The sequence below is a fragment of the Onychostruthus taczanowskii genome, unplaced genomic scaffold (assembly GCF_017590055.1).
Source record: "Onychostruthus taczanowskii isolate IOZ18803 unplaced genomic scaffold, ASM1759005v1 scaffold339, whole genome shotgun sequence".
In the NCBI taxonomy this organism is placed as follows: Eukaryota; Metazoa; Chordata; class Aves; order Passeriformes; family Passeridae; genus Onychostruthus; species Onychostruthus taczanowskii.
Genome location: NW_024500783.1, coordinates 27,340 through 55,127, shown reverse-complemented (window position 1 = coordinate 55,127; position 27,788 = coordinate 27,340). Strand labels below are relative to the sequence as shown.

The 27,788-nt window shown below is 55.7% G+C and overlaps 2 protein-coding genes across 2 annotated transcripts in view; both read left to right on the top strand.

Annotated features, from left to right (window-relative positions):
• Window positions 1–292: 292 nt before the first annotated feature.
• LOC121339186 (putative per-hexamer repeat protein 5) lies at window positions 293–2,248 on the top strand. Its single transcript, XM_041410785.1, has one exon. The coding sequence runs from the start codon at window positions 293–295 to the stop codon at window positions 2,246–2,248; it is 1,956 nt and encodes a 651-aa protein (XP_041266719.1).
• A 20-nt stretch (window positions 2,249–2,268) lies between these two features.
• Window positions 2,269–27,788, top strand: part of DRC1 (dynein regulatory complex subunit 1) — a 30,176-nt gene continuing 4,656 nt past the window's right edge. The window contains exons 1-10 of the mRNA XM_041410787.1: window positions 2,269–2,590; window positions 14,564–14,688; window positions 15,069–15,136; window positions 19,307–19,394; window positions 20,920–21,032; window positions 22,141–22,324; window positions 23,227–23,364; window positions 23,585–23,671; window positions 25,837–25,959; window positions 27,585–27,724. Of these exons, the coding sequence (XP_041266721.1) occupies window positions 2,269–2,590; window positions 14,564–14,688; window positions 15,069–15,136; window positions 19,307–19,394; window positions 20,920–21,032; window positions 22,141–22,324; window positions 23,227–23,364; window positions 23,585–23,671; window positions 25,837–25,959; window positions 27,585–27,724 (1,388 nt within the window). The remainder of the gene's footprint in view (window positions 2,591–14,563; window positions 14,689–15,068; window positions 15,137–19,306; window positions 19,395–20,919; window positions 21,033–22,140; window positions 22,325–23,226; window positions 23,365–23,584; window positions 23,672–25,836; window positions 25,960–27,584; window positions 27,725–27,788) is intronic.

The following is a 27,788-nucleotide window of genomic DNA, read 5'->3' as shown; positions in this document are numbered from 1 at the left end:
CCCCCGGCGGTGACACCGGCGCAGCCCCGGGTGGCCCCGGGGCCACCTGCCCGCACCAGGAAGTCGCCCCGGTGGCCCGGTGTCGCCTCCCCCTCCTCGGGCGCTGTCGCCAAGCCCAGCCCCGGCGGGGAGGGGGTGGCAGCTCGGTGACAACTCCGAGGTGTCCCCGCGCCCTCCCCGGTTCCAGGATTTCCCGCTGTGGGGAATTCTCCGGGATGGGTTTTACCGGGATCCGCCCCTCCGCCAGGTGAGCGGCATTCCCGGAGGGATTCCCGGAGGGATTCCCGGAGGGATGCCGGTGGCACTTACGGAGTGTCGCCCCCCCGGGTGTCGCCGCTGTCGCCCCCCGGGTGTCGCCGCTGTCGCCGCTGTCCCCGCGGCGAGCGCGCGGCCGGCGGCGCTTCCTGCTGTGACTGACTCGGGTGCGCAGAGGGACCGCGGCGGGACCGGCACCGGAACCGGCACCGGGACACCGAACCGGCACCGGGACACCGAACCGGCAACGGGACACCGAACCGGCACACGGAACCGGCACCGGCACACGGAACCGGCACCGGCACACCGAACCGGCACGGCACTTACGGAGTGTCGCCCCCCCGGGTGTCGCCGCTGTCGCCCCCCGGGTGTCGCCGCTGTCGCCGCTGTCCCCGCGGCGAGCGCGCGGCCGGCGGCGCTTCCTGCTGTGACTGACTCGGGTGCGCAGAGGGACCGCGGCGGGACCGGCACCGGAACCGGCACCGGGACACCGAACCGGCACCGGGACACCGAACCGGCAACGGGACACGGAACCGGCACACGGAACCGGCACCGGGACCGGCACACCGAACCGGGACATGGAACCGCCACCGGCACACGGCACCGGGACACCGAACCGGCACCGGGACACCGAACCGGCACCCGACAGCGGGACCGGGACACGGAACCGGGACACGGAACCGGGACACGGAACCGGCACCGGCACACGGAACCGGCAACGGGACACGAAACCGGCACCGGGACACCGAACCGGCACCGGCACATGGAACTGGCACCGGGACACGGAACCGTGATACGGAACCGGCACCGGCGCCGGCACACGGAACCGGCACCGGGACACGGAACCGGGACATGGAACCAGCACCACCAAACGGAACCGGCACCCAGTGGCGGGACCGGGACACGGAACTGGGACACAGAACCGGCACCTGGACCCAGAACACAGCACCTGGCAGTGTCACCGGGACACGGAACACAGCACCCGACAGTGGCATCGGGACCGGAACCGGCACCAGGACACGGAACCAGCAGCGGGACATGGAACCGGCACCGGGACCCAGAACACAGCACCCGACAGCGGGACCGGCACACGGAACCGGCACCGGGACCCCGAACACAGCACCTGACAGCAGCACCGGGACGCGAAATTGGCATCGGGATTCAGAACCCAGCACCCGACAGCAGCACCGGAACCAGCACCGGGACCGGGAACCGGGACTGGCACCAGGACCCGGCACGTGATACCCAACAGCAGCACCGGGACCGGCACAGGGACCAGCACTGGGACCCGGCACCTGACACCAGAACCAGCACCAGGACCCGGTACCTGGCACTGGAACCGGCACCGGGACCCAGAGCCCAGCACCTGACACCGGAACCAGCACCAGGACCTGGCACCGGGACCCAGAGCCCAGCACCTGACACCAGAACCAGCACCAGAACCCGGCACCGGGACCCAGAGCCCAGCACCCGACACCGGAACCAGCACCAGGACCCGGTACCTGGCACTGGAACCGGCACCGGGACCCGGAACCCAGCACCTGACACCGGAACCAGCACCAGGACCCGGCACCGGGACCCAGAGCCCAGCACCCGACACCGGAACCAGCACCAGCACCCAGAATCCAGTACCCAACAGTGGCACCGGAACCGGGACAGGCACTGGGACCCGGGACTGGGACCCAGAACCCAGCACCGGGACCGGGCACCTGACACCAGGACTGGCAGCAGGACTGGTACCGGGCACTGGTACCGGGCACCCAGCACCGGGACCCAGAACCCAGCACCTGACAGCAGCACCGGAACCAGGACCGGCACCGGGATCTGGCACTTGACAGCAGCAGCAGCACCGGAACCGGCACCCAGCACCATACCGGGACCCAGCACCTCACACCGGGACCTGGAACCGGCACCGGACAGTGGCACCCAGAAGCGGAACCGGCACCGGGACCCAGCACCCAACGCCAGTGCTGTAACCGGTACCGGCACCTGACACAGGCACCGGAACCAGAAATGGCACCGGGACCAGGACCCAGCACTGGAACCGGAACCGGCACTGAGACCGGCACACCCAACACCGGTACTGGGACCAGAACCGGGACCAAGAACCGAGACCCAGCACCCAACACCGGTATCGGGACCAGAACCGGGACCAAGAACCGAGACCCAGCACCCAACACCGGTACTGGGACCGGAACCGGGACCAAGAACCGGGACCCAGCACCCAACACCGGTATCGGAACCAGAACCGGGACCAAGAACCGGGACCCAGCACCCAACACCGGTATCGGGACCAGAACCGGGACCAAGAACCGAGACCCAGCACCCAACACCGGTACTGGGACCGCTGCTTCCCATTTTCCCAAATTCCCATTTTCCCCATTTCCCATCTCACTCGTATCCCACTTTCCCATGTTTCCCATTTCCTCCTGTATCCCATTTTCCCTCCATCCCATTTCCTCTGCTTCCCATTTTGCCTGCATCCATCTCTTTTTTATCCCATTTTCCCTGCTTCCCATTTTCCTGTGCTCCCCATCTCCTCTTCCATCCCAGTTTCCCAGTTTCCCATTTCCCTCTGCTTCCCATTTTCCCTGCATCCCTTCTCTTGTATCCCATTTCCCCTGCTTCCCATTTTCCCAAATTCCCATTTTCCCCATTTCCCATCTCACTCGTATCCCACTTTCCCATGTTTCCCATTTCCTCCTGTATCCCATTTTCCCTCCATCCCATTTCCTCTGCTTCCCATTTTGCCTGCATCCATCTCTTTTTTATCCCATTTTCCCTGCTTCCCATTTTCCTGTGCTCCCCATCTCCTCTTCCATCCATTTCCCAGTTTCCCATTTCCCTCTGCTTCCCATTTTCCCTGCATCCCATTTTCCCTGCATCCCATCTCTCTCGTATCCCATTTCCCCTCCTTCCCATTTCCCCAAATTCCCATTTTCCCAAATTCCCATTTTCCCAGTTTCCCGTCTCCTCCAGCTCCCCCCTTTTCCCTGCATCCCGTTTTTCCCTCTTTCCCTTCTTTCCCTGCATCCCCTCTGCAGCTGCTTCCCGGGAATCCGACCTTTTCCCGGGAATCCAACCCCTTCCCGGGTATCCGACCTTTTCCCGGGAATCCGCCCCCGGCCGGGAGCGCTGCCGGAATCCCACGCACGGGAATGACTCAGGATCAGGGAGAACAGGGAAGGAACTCGGCGTTCCCGATATTCCCGGTGTTCCCAAGCCGGGATTGGATCGAACCCAACCATCTGGGAAGGAACAGCTCCCCGGATGTCCTGGAATTTCGGGATGGAAGTTTCCAGGAGGATCCACAATCCCACTTTTTTTTTTTTTTCTTTTTTTTTGGCTGCTGGGATCGTGATTCCCGATCTGGAAAACCTCTGGAGTTCCGGCTGTCTGATCCCAGCCCCGTCATTCCCAGCCCTGCAGCCAATCCCAGGAATTCCATGGGATCCCAGGAATTCCATGGGATCAAGGGTGGGGGGTCACCGCATCCTCCCCTCAGGGAAAATTCCCAAGTTTCAGGGAATTTTTCCCAGTTTTCCAAACTATTCCTTCTAATCCCCATCCCGATGGATATTTTGGCGATCCCAGGAGAAGACATCCCAACGCATTCCCAGGCTTTGGAAAATCCCAAATCCCGAATTTTCCCAGGCCAGAAAATAAGGAATTCCAACCTGGCCCCACTCCGCCTGTTCCCTGCCCAAAAATCATCCCGGAAAAATTTGGGAATTCATTTTCCAGCCTCTGCTGACCCGGGATTGAGATCCCACGGCTCTGCCAAATTCCCAAATCATGGATGAACCATGAATTCCCAGGTGTCCATCTTTCCCATCATTCCCATCATTCCCAGGTGTCCATCATTCCCATATTCCCATCATTCCCATGGATCCATCACTCCCACTTATCCATCATTCCCATATTCTCATCATTCCTGTCCATCCCTCATTCCCACCTATCCCTGTTTTCCATGTGCCCATCATTCCCATGGATCCCTCATTCCCAAATGTCCATCATTCCCATTTCCCCATCATTCCCATGTTCCCATCATTCCCATATTCCCATATTTTCCCATCTTTCCCAGGTATCAATCATTCCCATCATTCCCATGTATCCACCATTCCCACATTCCCATCATTCCCACCTCTCCCTCATTCCCATATTCCCATCACTTCCATATTCCCATCATTCCCAGGTATCAATCATTCCCATTTTCCCATCATTCCCATATTCCCAGGTATCCATAATTCCCACCATATTCCCATCATTCCCACATATCCCTCATTCCCACGGGTCCACCATTCCCATATTCCCATCATTTCAAGATATCCCTCATTCTCAGATATGCATAATTCCCAAATTCCCACATTCCCATTATTCCCATATTCCCATCATTCCCATGGATCCATCACTCCCATCATTCCCATTTTCCCATCATTCCCATTTTCCCATCATTCCCATGGATTCCCCATTCTCAGATATCCATAATTCCCAAATTCCCATCATTCCCATGGATCCATCATTCCCATTTTCCCATCATTCCCATGGATTCCTCATTCCCAGATATCCATCATTCCCAAATTCCCACCATCCCCATATTCCCATTATTCCCGTATTCCCATCATTCCCATGGATCCATCATTCCCGTTTTCCCATCATTCCCATTTTCCCATCATTCCCATGGATTCCCCATTCCCATAGATCCATCATTCCCATATTTCCATCATTCCCATCATTCCCATATTCCCATCATTCCCATGGATCCATCATTCCCATTTTCCCATCATTCCCATTTTCCCATCATTCCCATGGATTCCCCATTCCCATAGATCCATCATTCCCATATTCCCATCATTCCCATCATTCCCATATTCCCATCATTCCCACGTGTCCCACGTCAATCCCTCAACCCCAAATCCCCTCTTTTTACCTAAAATCCCATTCCCACTTTTTCCCGGGAATCCTTTCCCAGCCCATTCCCGCTTGGAACAATCCCCAGTCAAACGACTCCCCACATTCCCACCGACATTCCCGCTTTTCCAGCCTCAATCCCCAACTGGATAATCCTGGAGACCCCAAAGACGGGATCGGGATCCTGCCAGGATAAACTGGATCCCGGGAATCTCCCATGGAATCCACATCCCTGGGAATCACTTCCCAGCCTTCGTTTTCCTGGGATGTAACAACTCCACCCCTCCCAATATCCCGGTTTTCCCGGGAATCCTGGAATTCCAGCACTTCCTTCCCTCTGGAGCCATCCCAGCCTCATCCACGGCTCCTTCCTGGTGCTTCCCGCCCTTCCCGGGAAGCGGCAGCCGGGATTTCCCTGTCGGATCCCGGGAGTTTCCCATCAGATTCCAGGATTTTCCCGTCAGATCCCAGGATTTCTCATCAGATCCCGGGATTTCCCTATCAGATCCCGGGATTTTCCCATCAGACCCCGGGATTTTCCCATCAGATCCCAGGATTTCTCATCAAATCCTGGGATTTTCCTGATGGATCCCGGGGTTTTCCCATCAGATCCCGGGATTTTTTTTCCGTCAGATCTTGGGATTTTCCCATCAGATCCCAGGATTTCCCTGTTAGATCCCAGGATTTTCCCATCAGACCCTGGGATTTCCCTGTCAAATCCCAGGATTTTCCTGACGGATCCCGGGGTTTTCCCGTCACATCCCGGGATTTTTTTCCATCAGATCTTGGGATTTTCCCATCAGACCCCAGGATTTCCCTGTTAGATCCCAGGATTTTCCCATCAGACCCTGGGATTTCCCTGTCGGATCCCGGGAGTTTCCCATCAGATTCCAGGATTTTCCCGTCAGATCCCAGGATTTCTCATCAGATCCCGGGGTTTTCCCACCAGATCCCAGGATTTCTCATCAGATCCCGGGATTTTCCCATCAGATCCCAGGATTTCCCTGTTAGATCCCAGGATTTTCCCATCAGACCCTGGGATTTCCCTGTCAAATCCCAGGATTTTCCTGACGGATCCCGGGGTTTTCCCGTCACATCCCGGGATTTTTTTCCATCAGATCTTGGGATTTTCCCATCAGACCCCAGGATTTCCCTGTTAGATCCCAGGATTTTCCCATCAGACCCCGGGATTTTCCCGTCAGATCCCAGGATTTCTCATCAGATCCCGGGATTTTCCCATCAGATCCTGGGATTTTTTCCGTCAGATCTTGGGATTTTCCCATCAGATCCCAGGATTTCCCTGATAGATCCCAGGATTTTCCGATCAGACCCTGGGATTTTCCCTTCAGTTCCCAGGATTTCTCATCAGATCCCAGGATTTCTCATCAGATCCCAGGATTTTCCTGATGGATTCCGGGGTTTTCCCATCACATCCCGGGATTTTTTTCCATCAGATCATGGGATTTTCCCATCAGACCCCCGGATTTTCCCATCAGATCCCAGGATTTCTCATCAGATCCTGGGATCTTCCTGTCAGATCCTGGGATTTTCCCATTAGATTCCAGGATTTCCCCATCAGATCCCAGCATTTCCCCATCAGATCCTGGGATCTTCCTGTCAGATCCTGGGATTTTTCCCTCAGATCCAGGGATCCTCCTGTCAGATCCCAGTATTTCCCTCTCAGATCCCGGGATTTCCCCGTCGGATCCCGGGATTTTGACGGAAGGGATTTTCGGGCCATTTTCGGCGCCGGCTCCGGAGCTTTCCGAGGTTTCCCGGGGGCTGTCGGGAGCCTCGGCCTCTTCCTGTTCCCTTTTCTCTGCCGCTTCCTCAAACGGCCTCGCCGCGATCCCAGCGCTCCCGTCCTTCCCGGGATCCTTCCTGGGATCCCTCCCGGGATCTTTCCCTGGATCCTGGCGGATAATTCCTGGGATCCATCCCCACAATTCCTGGGATTCATCCCCATCATTCCTGGGAGTCATCCCCATCATTCCTGGGATCTGTCCCTGCTCTTCCTGGGATTTGTCCCAGTCCTTCCCGGGATCCTTCCTGGGATCCCTCCCGGGATCTTTCCCTGGATCCTGGCTGGGATCCATGCCCACAATTCCTGGGATCCATCCCCATCATTCCTGGGAGTCATCCCCATCATTCCTGGGATCTGTCCCTGCTCTTCCTGGGATTTGTCCCAGTCCTTCCCGGGATCCTTCCCAGGATCCAGCCCTGCCCTTCCTGGGATCCTTCCTGGGATCCATTCCCATCCTTTCCAGGATCCTTCCCAGGATCTATCCCAATCCTTCCTGTGATCCTCCCCGGGATCCTTCCCAGGATCCATTCCCATCCTTTCCAGGATCCTTCCCGGGATCCATTCCCATCCTTCCTGTGATCCTTCCCGGGATCCTTCCCAGGATTCAGTCATGTCCTTCCTGGAATCCTTCCTGGGATCACTTCCCATCCTTTCCAGGATCCTTCCCAGGATCCATTCCCAATCCTTCCTGGGATCCTTCCCATGATCCATTCCCAATCCTTCCTGGGATCCTTCCTGGGATCCATCCCCCTCCTTCCCAGGATCCTTCCCGGGATCCATCCCAGGATCCATCCCTGCCCTTCCTGGGATCCTTCTTGGGATCCTTCCCAGGATCCATTCCCATCCTTCCTGGGATCCTTCCTGGCATCCTTCCTGGGATCCATCCCCATCTTTCCTGGGATCCACCCCCCTCCTTCCCAGGATCCATCCCTGTCCCTTCAGGGATGCTTTCCGTGATCCTTCCCAGGATCCATTCCCACGTTTTCTGGGATCCTTCCTGGGATCAATCCTTGCCCTCTTCAGGATCCATCCCCCTCCTTCCCGGGACCCTTCCTGGGATTCTTCCTGGGATCCATCCCCACCCTTCCCAGGATCCATTCCCATTCATCCTGGGATGCTTCCAGGGATTCTTCCTGGGATCCAACCCTGAATTTCCCAGGATCCACTCCCATCCTTCCTGGGATCCTTCCCAAGATCTTTCCCAGGATCCATCCCTGCCCTTCCTGGGATCCATCCTGGCATCCATCCCGGGATCCATCCCGGGATCCATCCCGAGGGCAAACGCAGCAAACCCGTGGGATTTTCCAAGGCAAAACCTCCTTTTATCCCTGTGGGAATTTTCCTGCTGGTTATCCCAGTTTTACCCCTTCCTCGGTGGAGGAACCGTGGATATCCCACCCAGAAAATTCCCAGATTTCCAGCTCCATCCACCAGGAAAAAAACCCAAAGGATTCCGACGTTGCATTCCCAGCCCTTGGAAAAACTCGGGGCCGGATATGGATTTTCCTGGAGGCCGGGATTTGCATCCTGCTCCCGGAATTTCTCACCTCCGAGATTCCCAAATCCTTCCCGATTCCTGCTCAGACATTCCCTGGATGTTCCCTTTCCCTGGGACATTCCCAGCCACTTCCAACACCCTCAGGAGCTTCCCCGATGGGGATCCCCATCCCAATCCCAGTGATCCGGCAGCGGGATCATCCCCGCGGATCCCGAGGGAATCACGGAATCCCTGGATGCACCAAATCCCAACAAATCCCCAACATTCCCAATTCCCGCTTCCGTAACCGTCCCAGCGCCGGGAAAACCTTGATTCCAGCAAATCCCATGGAATTCCCAAACTTCGGCTTGCAAATTCCCAAATTCCCGAGCTTCCACCTTGCAAACTTCATCCCGGTTTTCCCGGAATCTTGGGAAGGGGATGGAGAGCGCCTTCCCCAACTCCCGCTCGCATCCCCTCGGCTCTTCCCCCGGCGTTTCCCGATTTTGGGAAGCGGCTCTCACCTTTCCCGCGGGATCCCCGTGTCCTGGTGGCTCCCGGTGGGATCGGATCCCGGATCCCGGCGGGATCAGATCCCGGCTCCCGGCTCCCGGTGGGATCAAATCCCGGTTCCCTGCTCCAGGTGGGATCAGATCCTGGCTCCCGGATCCCGAATCCCGGTGGGATCAGATCCCTCGGGAAGCGCTGGAATCGCTTCCAGACAGCGCTTCCCAGGAAGCCGGGACGGAAAAGTCGGGAAAGCAGGAAAACTCCGGGATCCCCCTCACCTGCACGGCGGGATCCCGGCAGAGCTTGGGGAATCCGCCGGGAATTCCGGCGCGGATTCCCGGGAATCCTTCCCGCTCCTCTCCCGGCTCAGGGGGATCCCACCCCGGATCCCGGGAAAAGCCGGAGCCGCTCCCGGGGCGCGGAAGGAGCCGGGGCAGGAAGGGGGAAGGAGCGGGAGGCGGTCCCGGGGCGCCGCCCCTCCCCCGGGAAGCGGCGGCACCTTCCCGATCCCGGGATCCCCGCCGTCCCGGGAATTCCGCCCGCAGGACCGACCCCCGATCCCGCAGAGGGGTTTGGAATTACGGGAATGCCAGGAGGAAGAACGGGAAGGGAGCGATGGGGTGCCCCCGATCCCACGGGGTGGGGGTAGCGCTGGGATCCCGGGATGAGCTGGGAATTCCCAGTGGGAATGGGGAAGTGAGGCGGGAATTCCCAAAATTCCAGGTGGGAATTCCTGTGGAGCTGCAGCCCCTGCCGGGATTCTTCTGCCAGCCCCTTTCCTGGCCCAGAGGATCCTTCCCACTCCTGGGATCCCCGGGATCCTGGGAATTCTGCCCCGAGCATCCTGCACCGAGGAGGAATCCCGATCCCAATCTCGATTCCAATCCTGATCCCGATCCCAATCCCAGAGCGGTTTAGGGATCGCTGGGAATGCCAGGAGGAAAAATGGGAAGGGAAGGGGAGGGAACAATGAGTTGCCCCTGATCCCAAATTTTGGGGGTGGCTGGGATCCTGGGATGAGCTGGGAATTCCCAGTGGGAATGGGGAAGTGAGGCGGGAATTCCCAAAATTCCAGGTGGGAATTCCTGTGGAGCTGCAGCCCCTGCCGGGATTCTTCTGCCAGCCCCTTTCCTGGCCCAGAGGATCCTTCCCACTCCTGGGATCCCCGGGATCCTGGGAATTCTGCCCCGAGCATCCTGCACCGAGGAGGAATCCCGATCCCAATCTCGATTCCAATCCTGATCCCGATCCCAATCCCAGAGCGGTTTAGGGATCGCTGGGAATGCCAGGAGGAAAAATGGGAAGGGAAGGGGAGGGAACAATGAGTTGCCCCTGATCCCAAATTTTGGGGGTGGCTGGGATCCTGGGATGAGCTGGGAATTCCCAGTGGGAACGGGGAAGTGAGGTGGGAATTCCCAAAATTCCAGGTGGGAATTCCTGTGGAGCCACAGCCCCTTTCCTGGCCCAGAGGATCCTTCCCACTCCTGGGATCCCCGGGATCCTGGGAATTCTGCCCCGAGCATCCTGCACCGAGGAGTAATCCTGATCCTAATCCCAATCCAAATCCCAATCCCGATCCCAATCCCGATCCCGATCCTAGAGTGGTTTAGGGAACACTGGGAATGCCAGGAGGAAAAGCGGGAAGGGGAGCAATGGGGTGCCCCGATCCCACAGTTTGGGGATGTGGGAATGGGGAATTCCCAGCGGGAATGGGGAAGTGAGGTGGGATGAGCACTTCCCGAAATTCCAGGTGGGAATTCCTGTGGAGATGCAGCCCACATTGGTGTCCAAGGACACCCGGCTCATTCCCAATCCCATTCCCAATCCCATTCCCAATCCCATTCCCATTCCCAATTCCAATCCCATTCCCATCCCCATCCCCATTCCCATTCCCAATCCCAATCCCATTCCCTCAGCTCCCTCTCCTTTCCCGCTGCTCCCGAATTTTCCCGGCTCCAGCTGGGACCCCCTGGCCACAGCCCCTGGCAGACGGGAATGAATCCCAAGGGATGTGGGGCTGCCCCTCTCCCCAAAACCCGCAGGGAATTCCGTCATCCCACTCTTTGGAATTCCAGATCCCGGATTGTCCATCTCGATTGCGCTTCTAGGGACGCCAAACCCTTTTCCCCAAGCGGATGAGGCGCGGGAATCCCAGGATCCTGAGTGAATCCTGGGATTCTGGGCAAATCCTGGGATCCCGAGCAAATCCTGGGATCCTGAGTGAATCCCGGCATCCTGAGTGAATCCTGGGATGCTGGGCAAATCCTGGGATCCTGAGCAAATCCTGGGATCCTGAGTGAATCCCAGGATTCTGGGCAAATCCCGGGATCCTGAGTGAATCCCAGGATTCTGGGTAAATCCTGGGATCTTGGGCGAATCCCGGGATCCATGGTGAATCCCAGAATCCCGGGCAAATCCTGGGATCCTGGGCAAATCCCAGAATCCTGAGCAAACCCCGGGATCCTGAGTGATTCCCAGGATCCTGGGCAAATCCCAGCATCTATGGTGAATTCTGGGATCCTGAGTGAATCCCGGAATCTTGAGTGAATCCCAGGATCCTGTGCAAATCCCAAGATCCTGAGTGAATCCTGGGATCCTGTGCAAATCCCGGGATTCTGAGTGATTCCCAGGATCCTGGGCAAATCCCAGCATCTATGGTGAATTCTGGGATCCTGAGTGAATCCTGGGATCCTGGGTGAATCCCGGAATCCTGAGTGAATCCCAGGATCCTGTGCAAATCCCAAGATCCTGAGCAAACCCCGGGATCCTGAGCGCATCCCGGGATCCTGTGCAAATCCCAAGATCCTGGGTAAATCCCGGGATCCAGGGTGAATCCCGGGATCCTGGGCAAATCCCGGGATCCATGGTGATTCCCGGGATCCATGGCGATTCCCGGGATCCATGGCGGTTCCCGGGATCCATGGCGATTCCCGGGATCCATGGCGAGCCCCTCTCCCCGCGGATCCCCCGCGATTCCCATCCCCGGCCGTTCCCGGGCTCTCCCACGCGCGCTCTCGGAGATGCGCAATTCCCACGCTCCGGCGGCTCCGGCTGCGATCCCGCATCCTCGGGGCCGGGAATCTCCCCCGCAGCCGATCCCCAAAAATTCCCGCCGGGGAATCCCCCCGGGAATCCCCCGCGGGATCCATCCCGCTCCTCCTCGCCCTTTTTCCTCCCTTTCCCATCCCCTCATCCCAATCCCGACCTCGCCCACGCGCAACTTCGGGACCATCCCCGGCCCCGGGGGGTGGAAAAGCGCTGCTGAAATTCCCGAATTCCCAATTCCCGGCGCCCATTCCCGGCGGATTCCCGCGGACTCACAGGAGAGCTGGCTCAGGAGGCGGCTGAGCCATCCCATGCTCCCTTTTCCCGTCGCTCCGGGAACGGCTCCCGGGAAACCGCTGCTCCCTCCCCTTCCACTTCCCAATTTTCCCCTTTTTCCATTGGCACGGAGAGCTGGGAATCAAAACCCCGCCGGGATTTATTTATTTTATTTTTAATTTTTTTTTTTTTTCCTTCCCCCCCGCCCTCCTCCCATCGCTAGGGAGCGACGCTTTGGGAATCGCGGCTCGCGGAATCCCGGGAAAAATAAAATAAAATTTAAAAAATTATAATTAAAAAAATATAAACAGGGATACACTCACTTTTTTCTTTTTTTTTTTTCCAAGGGGAATGTTCGGGGTGAGCTGCGGAGGATCCGGCCGGGATTTGGGAGCGGGAGAAGTTGGAGCCGCTTTCCAGAGGCTTGGACGGAGCTGTTCCCACTGCCGGGAATGCCGCGGGTGCTTGCTGCCATCTTCAGGCTGGAAAAGCTGGAGCTGGAAAAAATTCCAACCCTCCACCCCCAGCTACACACTCCCGATTTTCCAACATTCCAAGGAATTCGGGGCTTCCCGGCCCTCAAAACCTGCGGAGATTCCGTGATTTATTTGGATAATTCCAGTTTGGGATGAGTTTTATCCTTTTCCCAAGGAAAATCCTGGAATGAGGGCGGGTGGATGGGGTCAGGTCACGGGATCATCCCATTTTCCCTCATCCTTTGGGATCGGGGTTGGGAAAAGGATTGGGGGGGATGGATCAGGCCGAAATTCCCGGATTTCCCCTTCTTTTCCCATCTCAGCATTCCTGGAGGGAATCACTTGGATCGCCGCGTCCAGGAGCAACCCCAAAAAGATTGGGAAACCCCAAAATCCAGTGGGATGATCCCCTGGAATATTCCCGCTCCTTGACCCCAGACCAGCCCCGCCAGGGCTGCGGAATTCCCTGGAAAAGGAAACATTCCCTGGCATCTCCGGGAAGGGAAAAGAGCAGGATTTGGGGAAGCAGAGCTCGGGAAGGCCTGGAATTTTTTTCCCCATGCGGGGCCATCCCGGGAACCCCGGCAGGGCCTCGCCCCCCTCCTCCCCCATCCCATTCCCAAGCTCTGGCGATTTCCATGGAAACTGCGGATCGGAATTCCATGGCAACCCCCATGGCAACAGGCGCTCCCACACCCCGGAGGAGGAGGAGGAGGAGGAGGAGGAGGGAGAGGCCCGGGAATGCTGAGCCCGGAGACTTCTGTTCCCTGCCTTCCACGGAGCGCGTGGAATTCCCAAAAAAATCCCGGAGCTCGGCGCGAGGGAGGCTGGAAAAGCAAAACCCCAGGATTTGGGAATGAATGAGATCCCTGTCCTGGGACACCGCCAGGGATCCTCTGGGAATTCCAGCCCAGCCGGGAATTCCCTCCCAAGATCCCAAAATCCCCCTCTGGAAAAGGCTCCAAGGATTCCCTGGATCCTTCCCTGATCCAGCTGCACATTCCCAGCTCTCCCAGCCTGGCTTTGGATCCATCCCCATCCTGACTCCTCCTGGAGAAGGAATTTCGGGATCCAGGACTCCAGGAAGGGTCTCCCTTCCCTTTTCCATCCCCAACTTCCATAAAAATCCCTGGGGATGGATCCTGAGTGTCCTGGATCCCAGAATTCCAGAATGGTTTGTGATGGGATCCATGGACCTTCAATCCCATCCCAGGGACACTTCCCACGACCCCAGGCTGCTCCAAGACCATCCAGTCTTTCCTGGGACACTGTCAGGGATCCAGGGATTTTTTGGGAATTCCAGCCCAGCCGGGAATTCCTTCCCAAGATCCCACCATCCCAAGCTCCCCTTTCCCAGGGAATTCTCTCCATTCCCAGCTCTCCCAGCCTGGCTTTGGATCCATCCCCATCCCGACTCCTCCTGGAGAAGGAATTTTGGGAATTCCCTGGGAATCTGGGACTCCAGGAAGGGTCTCCCTTCCCTTTTCCTTCCCCCAATTCCATAAAAATCTCTCTGGATGCATCCTGAGCGTCCTCAATCCCAGGATGGCATCCAAGGATTTAAAATCCCATCCCACTCCCGCCCCGATCCCGGGGTGCTCCAGCCTTTCCTTGTACACTCCCCGGGATTCTCAGGGAATTCTCTGGGAATTCCATCCCAGCCCCGTCCCCATCTCCCGGATCCCAGCGGGAAGGAGCGGGACGAGCCCTCCCGGTGCCGTTTTTCCCGCTGTTTCCCACGGAAAACGCGCCGGGAAAATTTGGAAAATTTCGGAGGGGGGGGGCCATGATGCTCCCGCCGTTGCCAAGCAACGGGAGGAGCCACGACGCATGCGCAGCAACGTCCCGCTGATGACTCGCACGTTGCTCGGCAACGGAGGACGCTCAGTCACTGGCGCATGCGCAATGGACAACGCGCATCGCCGGTTGCCGGGGTAACCGGAGCCGCGCATGCGCTTTAACGGGAGCGCACCTGCGCCCAGGTGTGCTCATGGAGGCGGGGGAGGACGGGGCGGGCCCAGGCCCGGGCCTGGAGCTCGCCGATCTCGAGCCCGAGCCTGAACTCGGTCCTAAATCCCAAACCAAGCCGGATCCCGGCGCTGATCCCGGTACCGGTACCGATCCCACTGCCGGTACCGATCCCAGTCCCGGTGCCGATCCCATTCCCGATCCCGGTGCCGATCGCATTCCCGATCGCGGTGCCGATCCCGGTGCCGATCCCGGTGCCGATCGCGGTACCGAACCCGGTGCCGATCCCGGTGCCGATCCCGGTGCCGATCCCGGTACCGATCCCGGTGCCGATCCCGGTGCCGAGTCCGGCGCGGACTGGGAGCGCCAGCAGCGAATCGCCGCCCGCCGGAACCGCATCGATGTCCGGCGCCGGTGAGGAACGGGGGGCCGGGCCCCCATTCCCGGTTTTCCAGAGGCGGGGGGGGAGGGGTGCCGGGGGGTCCCCACCCCAAACTGGGGGCTCGGAACCGGAACCGGGGCTCAGAACGGGGTCCGGGACTGGGGATCCGTTCCAAACCATCCCAGGGGCTCAGGATTGACCCCAAACCCATCCCAGGGCTCGGGGACATTCCCAGAACTCAGGATCCATCCCAAATCCAATCCCAGGTCAGGATCTGTCCCAAATCCAATCCCAGAGCTCAGGATCCATCCCAAATCCAATCCCAGAGCTCAGGATCCATCCCAAATCCAATCCCAGAACTCAGGATCCATCCCAAATCCAATCCAATCCCAGGTCAGGATCTGTCCCAAATCCAATCCCAGAAATCAGGATCCATCCCAAATCCAATCCCAGAAATCAGGATCCATCCCAAATCCAATCCCAGGCTCAGGATCCATCCCAAATCCATCCCAGGGGTCAGGGACATTCCCAGAACTCAGGATTCATCCCAGATCCAATCCCAGAACTCAGGATCAATCCCAAATCCAATCCCAGGCTCAGGATCCGTCCCAAATCCATCCCAGAGCTCAGGGACAATCCCAGAACTCAGGATCCATCCCAAACCCAATCCCAGGGGTCAGGGTCCATTCCAAACCCATCCCAGGGGTCAGAGACATTCCCAGAACTCAGGGTCCATCCCAAATCCAATCCCAGGCTCAGGATCCGTCCCAAATCCAATCCCAGGGCTCAGGGACAATCCCAGAACTCAGGGTCCATCCCAGATCCAATCCCAGAACTCAGGATCCATCCCAAACCCAATCCCAGGGGTCAGGGTCCATTCCAAACCCATCCCAGGGGTCAGAGACATTCCCAGAACTCAGGGTCCATCCCAAATCCAATCCCAGGCTCAGGATCCATCCCAAATCCAATCCCAGAGCTCAGGATCCATCCCAAATCCAATCCCAGAACTCAGGATCCATCCCAAATCCATCCCAGGGCTCAGGGCCATTCCCAGAACTCAGGGTCCGTCCCAAATCCAATCCCAATCTCAGGATCCATCCCAAATCCATCCCAGGGCTCAGGGACATTCCCAGAACTCAGGGTCCGTCCCAAATCCAATCCCAGTCTCAGGATCCATCCCAAACCCATTTTAGGGGCTTAGGAACATTCCCAGAACTCAGGGTCCATTCCAAACCAAATCCCAGGGCTCAGGGCCATTCCCAGGGCTCCAAACCCATCCCAAATCCATTCTCAGGGCCCAGGATCCATCCCAAAGTCTCAGGATCCAATCCTAAACTCCAACCAAATTCCAAAGGGTCATGATCCATCCCAAAGGCTCGGGATTCTAAACTCAATCCCAGAGCTCAGGATCCATCCCAAAAGTTCAGGTCCCAAACCCAATCCCAAACTAAATCCTGGGCTCAGGATCCATCCCAATCCCAATCCCAGGCTCAGGATCGATTCCGAACTCAATCCCACACTCAGGATCCATCCCAAACCCAGTCCCAAAGGCTCAGGACCAATCCCAATCCCAATCCCAATCCCAAAGGCTCAGGATCCATCCCAATCCCAATCCAAATCCCAATACCAAAGGCTTAGGATCCATCCCAATCCCAAAGGCTCAGGATCCATCCCAAACCAAATCCCAAACTCAGGATCGATTCCAAACTCAATCCCACACTCAGGATCCCTCCTAATCCCAATTCCAATCCCAATCCCAGGCTCAGGATCCATCCCAATCCCAAAGGCTCAGGATCCATCCCAAACCAAATCCCAAACTCAGGATCCATCCCAATCCCAATTCCAATCCCAATCCCAAAGGCTCAGGATCCATCCCAATCCCAAAGGCTCAGGATCCATCCCAAACCCATTGTAGGGGCTTAGGAACATTCCCAGAACTCAGGATCCATCCCAATCCCAATCCCAGGCTCAGGATCCATCCCAAACCCAATCCCAAAGGCTCAGGATCCATCCCAATCCCAATCCCAGGCTCAGGATCCATCCCAATCCCAAAGGCTCAGGATCCATCCCAAACCAAATCCCAAACTCAGGATCCATCCCAATCCCAATTCCAATCCCAATCCCAAAGGCTCAGGATCCATCCCAATCCCAAAGGCTCAGGATCCATCCCAATTCCAATCCCAGACTCAGGATCGATTCCGAACTCAATCCCACACTCAGGATCCATCCCAATCCCAATCCCAAAGGCTCAGGATCCATCCCAAACCAAATCATAGACTCAGGACCAATCCTAATCCTTATCCCAATCCCAGGCTCAGGATCCATCCCAAACCTAAACCAAATTCCAGGCTCAGGACCAATCCCAATCCCAATCCCAATCCCAAAGGCTCAGGATCCATCCCAATCCCAATCCCAGAGCTCAGGACCATTCCCAGTTCCCGGAACACTCCCGCAGTGGGGGCTGGGAGGGGACAGGGACCCAGGAGTGTCCCCAAAGTGGCCCCAGGCCGGGGCCTCCCCTCGATCCCAAACATTCCCAAACAAACATTCCCAAACAATTCCCAGGCAGACGCAGGAGCTCAGGGATGCCCCTGGGAGGAGATTCCCAATCCCAGGGATCGCCATTCCCAATCCCAGCGGATCCCGAAGTTGGGGACATCCCCGTCCTGCCCCCCGCTCCGGGACAATCCCATTCCCAGGAAAAATCCCCATTCCCACTTGGACAAACCCCCATTCCCATCCCGGATCCATCCTGGGATCCACCTGGGATCCTTTTCCCAAAGGATTTTCCCTGGGATTGAATGGGATCCCATGGATTCCCTGTCCGGATTGGATCCCGCTGTGATGGATCCAGCAGCGGGATCCACTCCCGAGCTGGGGCTGGGTCAGGATCCCGCTTTTCCCACGGTTCTTAGGGAAAATTGGGATGGAAAGCACCGTTCCCCCCCAGCCTGACCCACAGCCAGGTGTCTGTGGATCCTCTTCCCAACGGGAATTCCGAATCCAGGGAATCTCGTTCGTCAGCCCGCCAGGCTCCTCCTCCCCGATGCCAAATCCTTTCCTGATCCCAAGGATCCAGCTGGGATTGATCCCTCTGGAATATCCCAAAAGGGAAATGGATCCCACTGGGATCATCCCAAATCCTTTCCTGATCCCAAGGAACCACCTGGGATTGATCCCACTGGAATATCCCAAGGGTGAAGGATCCCACCAGGATCATCCCAAATCCTTCCCTGATCCCACCTGGGATTGATCCCACTGGAATATCCTGAGTGGGAAGGATCCCACCGGGATCATCCCAAATCCTTTCCTGATCCCTCTGGAATATCTGAGTGGGAAGGATCCCATTGGGATAATCCCAGATCCTTTCCTGATCCCAAGGAACCACCTGGGATTGATCCCTCTGGAATATCCCAAAAGGGAAATGGATCCCACCGGGATCATCCCAAATCCTTCCCTGATCCCACCTGGGATTGATCCCTCTGGAATATCTGAGTGGGAAGGATCCCACCAGGATCATCCCAAATCCTTTCCCAGTCCCACCTGGAATTGATCCCACTGGAATATCCCAAGGGTGAAGGATCCCACTGGGATCATCCCAAATCCTTTCCTGATCCCAAGGAACTGATCCCGCATTCCTGGACGCATTCCCAGCTCCAGAGGGGGAATCCTGGATCTCGTTTTCCCTTGGGAATGCTGTTCCCAGCTTCCTGCTTCCCGTGTGCCGTGCTGGGATTGGATCCCGGCCCTTTCCAAACATCGGGAAGAGGGTGGGGTGGATATTAGATTAATAAATATTATAAATGTATATATAATATAAATATACCCAAGGGTGAAGGATCCCACCAGGATCATCCCAAATCCTTCCCTGATCCCACCTGGGACTGATCCTCCTGGAATATCCCAAGGGTGAAGGATCCCACTGGGATAATCCCAAATCCTTCATGAGAATCTGACTCCATGTTCTTACAAGGCTAATTTATTATTATATTACATTACAATATAATTTATATTATATTATATTATATTATATTATATTATATTATATTATATATGTTATATTATATTTATTATATTATACATAAATTTATAAATACATTTATGTCTGTTAAATTAAATTTCTATTGATATATAAAATTATTATTATTATTACTATTGTTATTTTTGTTATTAATTCCAACTTTTCCCCGTTTTCCTCGCAGGGAAGCCCTTGGAGAGAAGGTGGAGCAGGAGGAGGAGGAGGAGGAAGAGGAGAGGAAGAGCCTGAAGCTGGTCGAGGAGACCGAGAGGGTGAGGAAGGATTGGGAATCTCCTCCTGGATCCATCCTTATCCCTGAGTTCTTCTTTATGGACCAAAAACCGGGAGAGAAACGCCAGAGTGGGAATTTGGGCCAGATCCTTGAAATCCAATGGGAATCTCCTCTTGAATCCTTTCTTATCCCTGGTTTTCCTCCTTTTTGGGCCAAAAACCAGGAGAGAAACTCCCCGGGACTGGGATTGGGGCTGGATCATCAGGATCCAATGGGAATTTCCTCTTGGATCCCTCCTTGTTCCATGTTTTCCTCCTTGGTGTCTCCTTGATGGGACAAAAAATGGGGAAAGAAAATCCCGAGGACTGGGATTTGGGATCTGATGGGAATCTCCTCTTGGATCCATCCTTATCCCTGGTTTTCCTCCTTTTTGGGCCAAAAACCAGGAGATAAACTCCAGAGTGGGAATTTGGGCCAGATCCTTCAAATCCCATGGGAACCTCCTCTTGAATCCATCCTTATTCCTGGTTTTCCTCCTTTTTGGGCCAAAAACCAGGAGATAAACTCCAGAGTGGGAATTTGGGCCAGATCCTTCAAATCCCATGGGAACCTCCTCTTGAATCCATCCTTATTCCTGGTTTTCCTCCTTTTTGGGCCAAAAACCAGGAGATAAACTCCAGAGTGGGAATTTGGGCCAGATCCTTGAAATCCAATGGGAACCTCCTCTTGAATCCATCCTTATCCCTGGTTTTCCTCCTTTTTGGGCCAAAATCCAGGAGAGAAACTCCCCAAAACTGGGATTGGGGCTGGATCATTGGGATCGGATGGAAATTTCCTCTTGGATCCATTCTTATTCCATGTTTTCCTCCTTGGTTTCTCCTTGATGGGACAAAAAATGGAGAAAGAAAATCCCGAGGACTGGGATTTGGGATCTGATGGGAATCTCCTCTTGGATCCCTCCTTATCCCTGGTTTTCCTCCTTTTTGGGCCAAAAACTGGGAGAGAAACTCCCTGGGACTGGGACTGGGGCTGGGTCCTTGGGATAAAATGGGAATTTCCTCTTGGATCCATCCTCATCCCTTGTATTGGTCCTTGGTGGGACAAAAATCCAGGAGAGAAGTTCCCCAGGATTGGGATTTGGGATCTGATGGGAATCTCCTCTTGGATCCCTTCTTATCCCTGGTTTTCCTCCTTTTTGGGCCAAAAACTGGGAGAGAAACTCCCCAGCACCGGGATTTGAGCAGGATCATTGGTGCTGGGAATGGTTGGATTCCGTGGGCTTTTCCAACCATAAATGGGGATTCTGGAATTGGATGGGATTCCGGGACGGGATTCCAGGATGGCATTCCGGGATGGGATTATGGGATGGGATTATGGGATTGGATTCCAGGATGGGATGGGATCCAGGGATGGGATTTAGGGAAGGAAAGGGATTTCGGGACACTTTAGGGACTGGGATTTGACCGGGATCCTTGGAACTGGATTCCCAACCAGCGCACGGGCGGGAAGGATCCGGGATTGGTGCATTCCAAGCCGGAATTCCCGGCGTGTCCCTTCCCCGGCAGGCCCTGGCCAAGCTGCTCTTCCACGGGACGCAGCTGCTGACGAATGTCCAGGTGGAATCCGACCTCCGGGAATCGCGGCGGCGGGAAAAGGAGGGGCGGGAGAAGCTGAGGAGGTGAGCAGGGAGGAGCCGGGGATTTGGGAATGCCGCCGGATTCCGACGGAAAATTCCAACGGAAAATTCCGGCCCATGACGAGGTCCCAAATCCCACCTGGCCCAGGTGGTTTGAGGGAGTTTTCCAGAGGTTTCCTGGAGAGCTGGAGGTGGAAGGGATTCCCGGCTGGGCTGGAATTCCCACAGAATCCCTGGCAGTGTCCAAGGAAAGGTTGGATCACCCTGGGCTCGTTGGGTTGGAATGGGATGGGATTGAAGGTCCACAAATCCCATCCAAACCATCCAGGATTTCCTGCTTGGAATTCCTCAGCATATTCCCGGGAAGGCCCTGCCCATCCTGCTCTGGCAGTGGAATTTTTCCTGCTGGGATTTTCCAAAGTTTTTTCCAGCCTCTGTCATTCCCTGATCCCCCCACCGGGATCATTCCTGGCCACCCATCCTGCTCTGGCAGTGGAATTTTTCCTGCTGGGATTTTCAAGAGTTTTTTCCACCCTCTGCCATTCCCTGATCCCCCACCGGGATCATTCCTGGCCGGTCCTATCCTGCTTTTCCATCAGCTCCATTCCTGGAAATTCCAGGAAACACCGAATCCATGCTCCCGGGATTTGGGGAAGGGATTAATGGAAGGGATTTAGGGAAGGAAAGGGATTCAGGGAATGGGTTTAGGGAAGGGATTTGGGGAATGGGTTCATGGAAGGGATTTGGGAAAGGAATTTGGGACAGGGATTTAGGGAATGGATTTAGGGAAGGGATTTGGGGAATGGGTTCATGGAAGGGATTTAGGAAAGGAATTTGGGGAAGAGATTTAGGGAATGGGTTTAGGGAAGGGATTTGGGGAATGGGTTCATGGAAGGGATTTAAGGAAGGGATTTAGGAAAGGGATTTAGGAAAGGAATTTAGGGAAGGGATTTAGGGAAGGGAAGGGATTCAGGGAATGGATTTAGGGATTGGATTCATGGACGGGATTTAGGGAAGAGATTTAGGACAGGGATTTAGGGAAGGGATTTAGGAAAGGGATTTAGGGAAGGGTTTTAGGGAATGGGAAGAACCCCAGATCTGGAGAAATTCCAGCCCTATCCCAGCTCCCTGCTTCCCTGTCTTCCTGCAGGTTGGAAAAGCTGGAGGCGGAAGCCAGGCATGGCACGGAAAAGTTGGAGGAGATCAACTCCAAGTGGGCCCTGGTGGGGGACGTGAGGATCCCGCAGGAATTGTGGGAGCTGCTGGAGCAGCAGCAGGAGCAGTGCCAGGAGCTCCTGGCCGGGAAGAACCAGCTCATCCGAGAGCTCCAGGAGGTATTTGGGAATTCCGCGGGGCTGCTCCCAGGGCTGGAGCGCCTCGGCCGTGGATCCAGGGCTGGGAGAGCTGGGAAGGGTCCAGGGAATGCTTGGAGCCGCTTCCCGAGCCCAAAGGGGCTCCAGGAGAGCTGGGATTTGGGAAAGGGCTGGAGGGGCCAGGAGCCAGGGAATGGCTTCCAGTGGGAAAGGGGAGCTTGGGATGGTGGGATCTTGGGAAGGAATTCCAGGCTGGGCTGGAATTCCCACAGAATCCCTGAGAGTGTACAAGGAAAAGTTGGAGCACCCTGGGGTGGTGGGGTTGGAATGGGATGGGATTGAAGGTCCATGGATATCATCCCAAACCATTCCGGGATTCTGGGATCCAGGGTGCTTAGGATCCATCCCGAGGCATTGTTATGGAATTTTATGGGGATGGAAAAGGGAAGGGAGACCCTTCCTGGAGTTCTGAATTCCCAGGGAAACCCCTGGATCCCAAAATTCCTTCTCCAGGAGGAGTCGGGAAGGGGATGGATCCAGTGCCAGGCTGGGAGAGCTGGGAATGTGCAGCTGGATCAGGGAAGGATCCAGGGAATCCTTGGAGCCTTTTCCAGAGGCTCCAGGAGAGCTGGGATTTGGGAAAGGGGGGGAGGGCCAGGAGCCAGGGAATGGCTTCCAGTGGGAAAGGGGAGCTTGGGATGGTGGGATCTTGGGAAGGAATTCCCAGCTGGGCTGGAATTCCCAGAGAATCCCTGGTGGTGTCCAAGAAAAGGTTGGATCACCTTGGGCTCGTTGGGTTGGAACTGGGTGATCCTTAAAGTTCCTTCTCACCCAATGCACAATAATTCCACGTCCTGCCCTTTCCCTGAGGATTCCCGCTGGATTCCCACTGATTCCGGCCTCCCGTCTCCCGGTTTTTCCAGGCGCTGAAGGCCAGGGATGAGCAGTACGAGCAGGACCTGAAGGAGCAGGCGGATGCCATCCGGGTTCTCCTGGAAAGGATGGAAGAACAAACCAGGAATATGCTCAAAGCCTACCGCCACAACCTCCGGCAGATTGAGGTACCCAAATCCCGGGAAAAGCGGGAAAAGACGGAAAACCACTTTGTTTCTTTATTTTGGAAAAAAAAAACCTTGGAATTTAGGATAAAATCTTGGCGGGTGAGGCCGGAATCCGGAGCTCTGAGGGGTTGGGAATGATTTTGGGAGCGATCCCAAAGCGTGGCTGCCCGGCTGTTGCCATTCCCGAGATCCCGGCGTGGAATTCCCGTCTTTTCCGCAGAAAACGTTCGAGGAGGAGCGTCGGGAAATGCTGGTCAGCAACCGGAAGAGGTGGAATGAGGCCATCCAGGCCCACAACGAGCAGGAGGTGAATCCCGTGGGAGATTTGGGATCACGGGAATCGCTGAGGATGGGAAAGTCCTCTGGGATCACCGAGTCCAACCATTCCCAGTGCTGATCCATGCTCCCAAAAGGGCCAAATCCCACATGGATTTCAATCCCACCGGGAATGGGGACTCCACCCTGCCCTGGGCAGCTCTTCCAGGGCTGGAAAACCCTTTCCAGGTGGGAATTGTTCCCAATATCCAGGTAAACCTCCCCTGGCACTTCCCCTCTTATCCTGTGGGAGTGGAGGCCGATCCCACCTGGCTCCAACTTTTCCGGGAATTCCAGAAAGGGGAAGTTCCCTCTGGAGCCTCCTTTTCTCCAGGCTGAGACTTTTTTTCCCAGCTCCCTCAGCTGCTCCCGGTGCTCCAGCCCCATTCCCAATCCATTCCCTTCCCTGGACCCTCTCCAGGTCCTGATGGGAATGCCGGGATCAGCTCTGCCCTGGAAGGCAGCATGAAGGAGATGGGATTTTTGCGATTGGGGTGGGAACAGGCTGGGATCGGGATGGAGGAGGTTGGATGGGGTGGGAGAAGGTGGGATGGGGTTGTATGGGGTTGGAGGAGGTTGGATGAGGTTGGAGGATGTTGGATGGGGTGGGAGGAGGTGGGATGGGGTTGGAGGAGGTTGGATGAGGTGGGAGGAGGTTGGATGAGGTGAAATTGGGTGGGATGAGGTGGGATGAGGTTGGATGTAGGGAGAGGAGGTTGGATGAGGTGAAATTGGGTGGGATGAGGTGGGATGAGGTTGGATGTAGGGAGAGGAGGTTGGATGAGGTGAAATTGGGTGGGATGAGGTGGGATGAGGTTGGATGTAGGGAGAGGAGGTTGGATGAGGTGAAATTGGGTGGGATGAGGTGGGATGAGGTTGGATGTAGGGAGAGGAGGTTGGATGAGGTGAAATTGGGTGGGATGAGGTGGGATGAGGTTGGATGTAGGGAGAGGAGGTTGGATGAGGTGAAATTGGGTGGGATGAGGTGGGATGAGGTTGGATGTAGGGAGAGGAGGTTGGATGAGGTGAAATTGGGTGGGATGAGGTGGGATGAGGTTGGATGTAGGGAGAGGAGGTTGGATGAGGTTGGAGGATGTCGGATGGTGTGGGTGGAGGGGGGGGGAGAATGGATTGGGATGGATGGGGTTGGATGGAGTTGGAGGAGGTTGGATGGGGTTGGATGAGGTGGGAGGAGGTTGGATGAGGCTGGATGAGATGAGATGAGAATGGATTGGGATGGATGGGGTTGGAGAAGGTAGGAGGAGTTTGGAGAAGGTTGGATGAGGTTGCATGGGGTTGGATGGGTTTGGATGAGGCTGGATGACATGGGATAAGATGGGAGGAGGTGGGATGAGAATGGATAGGAATGGATGAGATTGGATGAGATTGCATGAGATTGGAAGGGGTTGGATGAGGTTGGATGAGGGGGGATGGGGTTGGATGAAGCTGGATGACATGGGATAAGGTGGGATGAGAATGGATTGGGATGGATGGGGTTGGAGAAGGTAGGAGATCGGATGAGGTGGGAGGGGGTTGGATGAGGTTGGATGGTGATGGAGGAGGTTGGATGGGGTGGGAGGAGGTGGGGTGAGAATGGATTGGGATGGATGAGGTGGGATGAGGTTGGACGGTGTTGGATGAGATTGGAAAGAGGTGGGATGGGGTTGGATGGGGTGGGATGGGGCTGGATGGCATGGGATGAGGTGGGATGAGAGTGGATGAGGTTGCATGAGGTGGGATGGGGTTGGATGAAAGAGGTGGGATGGGGTGGGATGAGGTTGGAGAACGTGGGATGAGTTTGGAGGAGGTTGGATGAGGTTGGATGAGATTGGAAAGAGGTGGGATGGGGTTGGATGAAGTGAGATGAGATTGGAGGGCGTTGGATGAGGTTGGAGAACATTGGATGAGGTGGGATGGGGAGGAGGTCGGATGATGAGGTTGGATGAGGTGGAATGAGCTGGGAGGATGTGGGATGGGCTTGGATGAGGCTGGATGAGATAGAATGAAGGTGGATGACGTGGGATGAGGTTGGAGGAGTTTGGATGAGATTGGAAAGAGGTGGGATGGGGTGGGATGAGGTTGGAGAACGTGGGATGAGTTTGGAGGAGTTTGGATGAGGTGGGATGAGGTGGGATGAGCTTCTCCTTGTTCCCACAGCTGGAATTCCTGCGGAAGCAGACGGACAAGGCGCTGGATTTCGAGCGGCAGCTGAACGAGCTGCAGGATGAGAGCCTGGAAACCTACAGCAGCATGAAATTCCAGCTGGAACAGGACGTGCAGGTACCGGGAAAGGCCCCAGATCATGGAATCACCTCTGGGAATCCTGGAATGGCTTGGGTGGGAAGGGACCTGAATCCATTCCCATTCCAACCCCAACACTTCCACGATCCCAGGGTGATCCAGCCTGGCCTTGGGCACTGCCAGGGATCCAGGGATTCTCCGGGAATTCCAGCCCGGCCGGGAATTCCTTCCCAAGATCCCACCATCCCAAGCTCCCCTTTCCCACTGGAAGCCATTCCCTGGCTCCTGGCCCCTCCAGCCCTTGCCCAAATCCCAGCTCTCCTGGAGCCTCTGGAAAAGGCTCCAAGGATTCCCTGGATCTTTCCCTGATCCAGCTGCACATTCCCAGCTCTCCCAGCCCTGGAGCAGCTCCATGGCATTCCCTGGCCTGGCTCCAGAGGCTCCTCTCCCTCCGCTCCTGATAACTCGGAAGTGTGGGATGTTCCCAGGTGTTTTGGGATGGAAACAGCTCCGTGCCGGAGCTCAGAATTCCCAGATAATGCCGTGGGGCCGTTGGAAAGACGGGAAAAACGTTGGGAAAACGACCTTGAGCTGTGGCTGGGGGAGGCTCCGGAGATAATTTTCCCTCTCTGTGTTCCATGGCCTTATCCCAGTTTGGGAGCAGCCTTGGGAAAATAACGGAGGAATCCCTCAGGCTGCTCCAGGGATATTTTTCCACAGGATATTAGGAATATTTTGTTCCCCAAATAGGTGTAAAATATCCAGTTATTAATCCCTACTAATGCAGAATTCCCTAAAAAGGAGGAGCAGGAATTCCTTGTGCTCACTGCAAGTGGAAAAAAATAAACCTGGAAGCAGAAATTGAAGCTGGGACTGGAATTTAGGGTGGGAATTCCAAGCTGGGAGAGCCTGGGATTGGGAAGGACTTCCCTGGTGGTTGTTTAGGGTCTGCCATTGGATGTGGGATTTTTGGGAATTAACCCCTGGATCGTGGCTTTCCTCCATCCTCTGGATAGGGGAAAAAACTCTCGGCCCTGCTGTGATTTAATTCCAACTTTTCTGTTTTTTTTTTCCCTGGGAAATCCAAACCTTTCTGGGAGTTTCCCTGGGTTTTCCCTAAACTCCAGGCTTGTCTTTGTGGGTTTTTTCACATGGAATTCCACTGAATTTCCATGGAATTCCACCCAATTTCCATGGAATTCTTTGTCGTTTTTGGGGTTTTTTTTTTCCCCCATGGAATTCCACGGAATTTTCATGGAGTTCTTTGTGAATTTTTTTTTTTGTTCCCGTGTGGAATTCCAGTACCTGGAGAAGAAGCTCCGGCAGATGAAGGGGGTTTTCCACCTGAACCACCTCCATCCTCTGGATAGGGGAAAAAACTCTCGGCCCTGCTGTGATTTAATTCCAACTTTTCTGGTTTTTTTTTTTTTTTTTTCCCTGGGAAATCCAAACCTTTCTGGGAGTTTCCCTGGGTTTTCCCTAAACTCCAGGCTTGTCTTTGTGGGTTTTTTCACATGGAATTCCACCGAATTTCCATGGAATTCCACCCAATTTCCATGGAATTCTTTGTAGTTTTTGGGGGGTTTTTTTCCCCCATGGAATTCCACAGAATTTTCATGGAGTTCTTTGTGAATTTTTTTTTTTGTTCCCGTGTGGAATTCCAGTACCTGGAGAAGAAGCTCCGGCAGATGAAGGGGATTTACCACCTGAACCAGGTGAAGCTGGAATACAACCTGGACGTGCTCCGGCAGCTGGACGTGGAAAATTCCACGCTCCGATCCCAGCAGAAAAGGAAAATCAACCGGTAAATCCCATCCCGGGGAACCCCCCTCCCATTCCCAAACCTTTTCCCGCGTCCAGGGCATTCC